Here is a 9,084-nt window from a genome sequence, read left to right on the forward strand (position 1 = left end):
CCCGAAATTGCATATGGGAACCAGAGCCTCGATGATCGTATATGCATGTTCCCATAGATAGTAACGCACATACCATGTTCTTTGGTTTACATCTTGGGCACTGGTTTGGATCTCATGAATAACTGATGGTTAAAACTTAATCAGAGGAGCGCTTTACCACTGACCTACATCCTATCCACGGATCATACACCGTATATACATACACCATGCATATTATGCAGATAACATAGACACGAACTTAATATAGTAGTGTAGCATGCGTCAAATGCATACCCACTAATGCATTCATTATTATTTAAAAGCACTTGAAGTTTTAAAATGTTATATAAAACTCTGTTTAATCATGTTGTCGCAATTTAAAAATATAATTTAAAACATTTATAATGACACCTTTCAAACCAGATCCTCTGTAAACCAGAATTTCTCCCAAACCCGACGTTTTTCATGGTCCTTTTTTAAATATCAGTACAGGAGAGAACCTCTCTAAAATGGATACCTCTTAAAACCGAATATTATACCTGTTTCACTGGATGTCCGGTCTAGAAGGGTTCACTGTATACAGTCAAACTTGTCCTAGCTGTCCCTTGTAGTCAGCGGTCACCTGCCTTAAGCCGCCACTTTTTCCCTCCCAAACAATTTATAATGTAAATACACCGGTAATAAGCGGACAGCTGTTTAATACGGCCGGCAGCCACCTAAATCGGATCCTAAATCGGTAAAATACCTGTATTAAGCGGCCACAGCAAATGGTTATCATTATATAATAGTGATATTTTAACAACAGCTACAATATGCAGCAAATAACCGATCTCCACACCTTCAGGAATACTAGTACCCATTCAGTCCCTACATCTCTACTGTGTATCAATTAAGAAACTATAACTCTGGAATGCATTTAATTGCCGCTGGGCAGGCTACACTTGACGTTGGTAGATTAACTTACTATGACAATAAACCGCATAAAGTCGGAATTAAATAATTCAGCGGAAAAACAAAACAAACTTGTTGAGAACGGTTAATTTAATAAATTCCAGGTGCATTTCGTGCTGAAGAAGACATGTCAAAAGTTGATTACTAGTCAACTGTGAAGCACACATCCTTTAATTATTAGCAGTACAGACGGTAAAACAAGAAACAACAACAGATTTTTTAAAGACTATATATGTGGCAACCTGTGATCAGCAGCCACCTGTATTAAGAGGACAAGTTTATCTACTGTGTTGTGTGAACGCTTAAGACAGGTTCGACTGTATATTAATTTAATTAAGATATATGTACTTGTTCTTTTGTCATTATTTCTGTTTGTCGTTTATTTGTGAAAATGGTTCCTCAATTTCAGAAAATGTTGCTCTGAATAAGGTTACCACACAATCGCCAGAGTGTCCTGGTTATGAAGGTGCAGGTTATTTGGCTGTAGATGGTAACACTACAACTGAATTTGGACAAAGCAAACCACACGCATGCGCGTGCGTAATGGGGACATCTTCCACATTCTGGAGTGTTGATCTAGGAAAACGGTATCCACTTCACAACATAAGAATATTCCAGAGGAATAGCGGTAAGTCATTTTGACAACATTTTTCAATTATCTTCATTGTTGCGTTTATATTCAATTAAGGTTTAATAATGCGATCCTAGACACGTCGTACATATCTGGGCCGGTATTTATAAAGATTCTTAAATGCTTAAGAATTCTTAAATATAAGAAAATTCTCCGAATTCCTAAGAATTACTCTTAAATATAATAATTTTAAAATAATTCTTAGGATCCATAAGAATTTCTCTTAAATGTAAGAATTGCTCTCAGAAGTTAGGAGTCATATGAAGGACTCTTAAGTTGTGTTAAGAATTCTTATCTCTGACAAAATGGCTGACATAATAGGGATTGGAGGGCGACGCAGACGAATATTCAACTAAAGGAAGGATTTTTTTTTAGCTATTTATAATGATGAGGATTTGTTGAAACGCTTTCGTTCAGATCGAGGTGGCATTATTTTCGTTGCCGACGTGATACTTTGCGAAATAATATCATACCTGTATAAATGAAAGCTGTTTGTACTTTGCGATACCCGGCAACAGGTAAAATGGAGCTTGGCAATGCAGACGATTTTGGACTTTCTCAGCCAAGTATCAGCAGGATCATCACTGAAACGTTAAATGTCATGACCACACCAATTATCATTCAACGGTTTATAAACTTTCCTCTGAACCGTCATAATGTGCGAAGATTTCAGTTTTAAGTTTCAGGATTTCCAGGTGTTATTGGGGAGTTAGACGAAACTCACATTCGTATACAGGCTCCACATAAAAACGAGCCTGAGTTCGTGAACAGAAAACATTTCTACAGTATAAATGTGCAAGTCGTCTTTGACGCAGACTACAAACTATTGAATGCGGTGGTCTAATGACCCGGTTCGACGCATGATCCGCGGATTCTGGATTACCAAAATCTTGTTCCTGGAGGATGCCATCTCCTAGGCAACAGTGGATACCCGTGTAAACCATGGCTGCTAACACCATACTTAAGACCTCAACCTGATGCCCAGTCACGTTATAACAGGTATTACAAATACTACATTTTTTATAATTCAACGGTTAAAAACACTATTAATTTATGATATAAATGTGGAAATAACATAAATAAAACAATAAATTCACAAAGAAGACAACAATTATATTAACTTATTTCAACATTTGCCATTCACGGAATTACAATGATAAAAATCATCTGCAGGCTAACAGCAAATTATATCATTTTAAAATATAAATGTATCCTTCAGCCATAGATATATATATATATATATATATATTCACTTACAAAAAAAATCATAGTTTACAAAAGCAACCTTTACTTAAATTTGCTTAGTCTACGCGAAGCCCATCTCTCCATAAGAATTAATACCCAACAACACCTAGTAAAATATGTTAATGTGTTGCATTTGCAGGGCACACAAGAGAACGAGAAGTGTGGTGGAACGTGGAATTGGGCAGATAAAGAGGCGATTCCATGTCCTCCGTGGAGAAATCCGATTGCGCAGTCCTGCATAACATCTGCAAAGTTCGCAACATCCAAATGACACCAGATGAGGAAGATGATAACAATGATGACGAGGAAGATGAGGGGGAGGAAGAAACAAATGCTGCAAGAGCAGTCACTCCACAAGGGCATGGGCTGCGACATTGTCTTCAATTTACTAACATTCACTTTTAAGGTGAAATAACATAAATTATGTCTTTAAACCAGCAAAAATTTGCATTATTCAATGTCAGTAATTCATTGTTTTTTTTGTTTTTAAATCTATGCATGCACCTCCTCCAGCACAAACACAATATTCAAAAACAAACATAATTTTCAGGATAACAAGTTTTTATTCTTCAGTTTTCATTTTTTTTAATTCTTAGTGTAAAATATTATTTTTGTAACTGTAAAACATCTATTTGTAGCTTCTGGATTCTTCTCTTCATTACTGTATCCTCTGCATCGTCGTCTCTTCCACAGGGAACTGAATCCGACGTGACGGTTGCAGGTGCATGGTGCATGGTGGAACTCTGAGGATGCTGCAAGACACTGAAACAGAGACAGATATTATATAGTTATTGAACATTATTTTAATAAAACTTGTCGTGTACGTATTTTCAAACTGCTTAGGTTATAGTTTTGTTTTCATTATTTCTTTTCTTAGTTCTGTATAAACATTACCGTTTCACTTTTAATTATAGTTTCTCTTAATGTTAGACAACTGAATTTGATTTGAACAGTATGATTTCACCCTTATCGTAGATGAATAAAAATTTAAAAAGAAAAAAAGAAAAAAAGAAGAAAAAAAAGAAGAAAGTGTTTTGCATTGTTGGCTGTTGCAAAATCAGTTTCGTAGGCCTGCTAATGTAAAACACGTTCTGACGTCATTGGGTGTTTTCCATTTATTGTAAGTACCCTATTGTATGATTTAGTTCTTCAAATATAAGATTCATATTTAACCTTACTGATTGTGGCTATATTTACTATTTATTTCCATAGTCTCACTCCCTTCGCGCCGACCCGCTTCATACACTGAATTTTATTCGAGTTGGGGAAAGGAAATAACTTACCTGTGCCATTCATATGTGTCTTTTGCATTGATATTTCCTTTCATGACTTGCTTTGTATGTTGTACCACCTCTTCTCGCAATCGTCCGGGTAGATACGATAACGTAACGCTGACATCGGCACGGTGTTCTGTTCAGCGCTACGAGATGAGGCATATAGGCTACCCCATGTGTAGCAAAAACAAACGTCAGTGTTGTGTAAAAGAAAAAACCCAAAACCCCCAACACATTCACACATTGTTGAAAGCATTTACTCGATATCGTTGATATATATTAAATTAATTGTTGTTGCAAATATGATTAATACAAATGCAGATTAACAATTATCAAGACTAAAAGCGTTGTTCGGCTGCCATGACAGATAATACGATAATCTCGTGAGGATGTGAAATATATGATACGTGGAAATATATAATCTACTAGAGCAATTTTTGTTTTATGATAATATATTTGACGAAATGTATTTTTTTAAATTTCTTTTATCTTTTAAAACTTACATTTAATAGTTTGTCTAAAGTTATGCAAACTAAAAACAGACCGACATATAAACTGCATTGTCTGCTGTCGGAATTTTTTGACAGAGGTCAAGGTAAGTAGACCAGTTTTTATTTTAATGTGGCGAAGCATTGTAATAATATAGGGTTTTTTTTTTTTGGGGGGGGGGGGTCATGACGTCACTTTACATCTCTTTACAAGAACAATAAACTGGGTGAATGACGTTTCCGTTTTAAGAACGCTGGGAACATTTCAATGCAAAACTTTTTTTTTTTTTAACATTACTAACGCACTTCACTTGTGATTATAAAACAAAGAGTACTATTTACGAAATATGGATTTCAAGTGAAATTACTGTAGGATAGTTATTATGCACGAAGCCAAAACAAGGGTGCGAAAAGTGACCGTCGTCGACCGTAGTGTTTTTTAAAGTACTTACAATGCTAACCTTGCGCTAGTAGTGTAGTCTTAGACTTTAATTAATCAATGTATTGTTATTATTAACACTGTATTACTATTAGTGATCGCCAAATATCCCCCATGAGCAAGTCTCGGACAGTATATGGTTTTAAAATAGTATACCTACAGCTGATAAATAGTTTTATGTATGCAAAAAAACAACCAAAAAAAACATTACTCGACGCAGTTTCTGCGGTGCTCCGAAGAAGATAGCGGAGGAAACTACTTACAATCAACATGGTGTAACGTGGTATTTTGAGTCGCGTAGAACACTGACCCCCGATCACCTTTCTACTGAAAAAAAAGAGAATGAGTTTTCTACAATACAAAAATGAATCTCTTCTGAAAAACCGTTGTACTATGACACCTCAAACATTACAAACTGACCCCATAAAATAGTGACTCTCTCTTAAAACCATACAAAATCTTCTCACTGGGATTTCACTGGAATTCCAGCAAGTTTCATTCAGCTATGTTATCAAGTGACTATCAAGTGTTAGCTCCTCATTAATAGTTCATTTTGCTAAAAAAAAAAACATTGCTAAGAGTGAAACATTGCCAATTTACCGACATTATCAGTATTTTTGTGTTTTTATGTCCATTGATAAATCAATTTTCTCCCATCTCTAGCCATGCAAGACAGGCGTATTCTCCCATCCCTTACCATTCAAGACAGACGTATTCTCTCATCCCTTACCATTCAAGACAGGCGTATTCCATGACGTCAGCCCATGCGCAATAAATCGGTCTGGCATGACCACGTGACTTCTGTTGTTTGAGCTGATATTAACATTGGGTGACGTCACGTAAACGGAAAAATAACGCAAAAAATGCTTTTTATATTTAATAAAAACAAGGAAACCTCCTGTCATAATAAAATTATACTATCATTTTTGGTTTATACTTTTAGTATAAACCATTTTTCGGTACGATGTTTTCAAAGGTTATGATTATTTTATCGCAAGATAAAAAAAAAAAATGTCGGTTTTTCACGTTTTCCCAAAATGCTTGTTTTTTATCTTCTGGATGGGAGAAAAATAATCCATCATTATGTATCCATGTGGCACAGGGCTATTCCACCCTCGACAAGCCTCGTCCCTGACAACAAAGTATGTACCCTCGGGTGGAATAGCCCTGTCCCACATGGACAAATATGAAGGATTCTTTAATCTCAATATCGGTGTCGTGAATACATTTGTATTTCAAAATAAGCCTGGCCATTAAATAGCATATTTGAGGTCATTTCTTACTCGTACTATTTTTTTGTAGAATTATTACCAAGGAAAATTATCACAACAGAAATGTCTAGATATCGCTTTCAAAAACAACTAAACTAACAACATAACACAAACGCAGTATTATAATGTGTATTGACATAATTTGACCACGTCTTAAGGTTAAAGTTACCGACCCAAAAAATTTAATAATTTGGCAACTGAAATATATTTAAGACAAATCCTAAACCGCAAATTGAACAGCAATAAAAATTGTAAATAAAACACAACTATAAATTTCAAATGATTGCTAACCCGCAAATTCGGCAGCAATGGAAATTGTAAATAAAGCTAACATATTGCACGTTTCACCCCCAAATGAAAATGATGTTAAATATATACAATTGTTAAGACCCTGAACACTGGAACCCGGTTTAATGAGCATTGTTATAAGCTGTGACAACAAAACGCTGTACTATCCAATGTGTGGTTACAGCCGTGCGCACATAGCAAAGTTACGACAACTCCGCGTCTCAACAGACCAGACTGTATTTAGTTGTGACAGGTAACCACGAGATGTCCCTGTACATCCGATGGAAACTTCCGCTTTATCTCTACCATCTCCTAAGCAATTTTTTTATTGAAGTGGCGGCCATTAGTGTAGCCAGAGGAAGGTCACACTTTTCCACCTCCCCACTCTATCTTTTATATTCTTCTGTCGCTCCATAACACGACTCATATAGTATTATTGGTATGTTGGTCCCTCCCTATTTGAGCCTCCCTCCCCCCCCCCCCTACAAAATCGGCCCACCAACGGGTATCGATCCCAGACCGACCACGCATCAAGCAAGCGCTGTACCACTGAGCTACGTTCCGCTCCCTGGAAAAGGAAAAGATGTGATCGAGAGGTCGCGTCCTTCTCATCCATTTGGCTACGACAATGTACCTCTGATGCTTCCCTTCCTAACCAGTGCTCAACGACTGGTATACAAAATGCCGTTGTATGTGGTGTCCTATATGTGTATTTTTTGCTACTACTGGAAACTTGTAGTGGGTTTCCTCTGATTAAAATGTTCAATATCAATGATTAATTAATTAATAGTGGTGTAGTTAAACAAACAAACGAAAAAACAAGAAAAAAGGAGAAGAAAAACAACCTCCAACTGTTTCCTATGTGTGCTAAATGAGGTATCGGGTATCCCCCACCCCCAAACAATTCCAAAGAAAAAACAAAGTCAGCTAGGCTTAATTGTTTTAAGGTCAACCTTTTTTTTTTTTTCTAGGAAGAGTCAGGTTACCGGAAAATCAAAAAAAAAAGTGTTGCTGAAATAATGACCCTACTCAGGCCCGTAGTAACGATATATGAAGTGTGTGCGTATGTCGGCTATTCGTTTAGGATACCGATATAGTAAAGCACAGCAAAGTTAATGTGTTGAACCTCTTGCCGGTTCCTACGCCCCATGCGTTCAGTTCATACGGGCCTGCTACGTTTATTCAAACAACACACCAACTTTACTACAGAGGAGTAAAATAATAAAAAGTGTGCTTTCTTTAACGACACCACTAGAGCGCATTGATTTATTAAGGATCGGCAATTGGATGTCAAACATTTGGTAGTTTTGTCATACAGTCTTAGAGAACAAACCCGCTACATTGTTTCCATTAGTAGCAAGGGCTATTTATATATTCACCATCCCACATACAAGGTAGCATATACCACGGCCTTTGATATACCAGTCGTATTTCTAAAGTTTGTATCATTCTATTAATGATTAAACATTTCGGTTAAATCGGCAACATTGCCCATTACTGTCCATTTTGGACAGACTATATAAATTATGCAATCGTAGCATGGGAATATATATAAAAAATATATCATTACCCGGAACTGATACGTGGAACTAGTACAGCAAAACGAAACAATCTCTGGATACCTAATATAATATCACCCAACCTAATAACTCCTTTGCCACATGGCCATTTATTCTTAGTCCAGTTGTTGTTTTAGTTGCTGTTGTGTTAGCGTTGTGGCCTTGTTCGTGTCGCCATTTAAGTTGTGGCAGAATCTGAAACCAAATTTAAAAAGTCAGAACCTGGTTTCATTCCATGCCTCCTGGACATTGCCACCACATATTTACAACCAGCTTCTGCAGTTCTACGTGAATGTCATCATAATAAGTTCTGGCATGCACAAAAGCCCGCTTGACTAAAGATAATCCGACGATGCAAGTACGGTTACAGACAACAGAAGGAAGGAAATGTTTTATTTAACGACGCACTCAAAACATTTTATTTACGGTCATGTGGCGTGAGACATATGATTAAGGACCACACATATAGTGAGAGAGGAAACTCTTCAAAAATGTAGAGGGACTCTAATAAGAATTTACAATTGCCAAAAATTGTAAGGTATATTAGCTGTGGGGAATGATTATATGATAATAGCGAATTAATTGGGCAAACGTTACAACCGGTAGTTCAGTATTACAGGAGGTATTATGGCCACCAAAGATCTTGAAGGACGGCTGGGGTCAGAAGTGAAATTTGAAAGTTGATGGGTTTTTTTTTTTTTTAGTAAATCGCAAACTCAAACAATTTAAATGACTAAACACAAAACAATAACAACTGTATGATCAACAGAATGAAATAGATTGACAGACATAATGTTCCACAGTGATTAATGGACCTTCCTGGAATTTGTCAAAATCGAGAATGACACCCCACGCACGTGTACGGGGCAACTGCGTGATGCATGTGCAAACTATGGAATGTGTTTCGGTGTGTTGATAAACAAACCTGAACGTTCTTTACTAGGACTATGATGTCTGTG

At 36.6% G+C, this 9,084-nt stretch overlaps 1 protein-coding gene across 1 annotated transcript in view; it reads left to right on the forward strand.

Moving 5' to 3' along the window:
* The first annotated feature begins 1,336 nt into the window (after window positions 1–1,336).
* Window positions 1,337–9,084, forward strand: part of LOC121367890 — a 19,431-nt gene continuing 11,683 nt past the window's right edge. The window contains exon 1 of the mRNA XM_041492373.1: window positions 1,337–1,558. Within this exon, the coding sequence (XP_041348307.1) occupies window positions 1,474–1,558 (85 nt within the window). The 5' untranslated portion in view covers window positions 1,337–1,473. The remainder of the gene's footprint in view (window positions 1,559–9,084) is intronic.

This window comes from Gigantopelta aegis, chromosome 1, assembly GCF_016097555.1.
Source record: "Gigantopelta aegis isolate Gae_Host chromosome 1, Gae_host_genome, whole genome shotgun sequence".
Classification (NCBI taxonomy): Eukaryota; Metazoa; Mollusca; class Gastropoda; order Neomphalida; family Peltospiridae; genus Gigantopelta; species Gigantopelta aegis.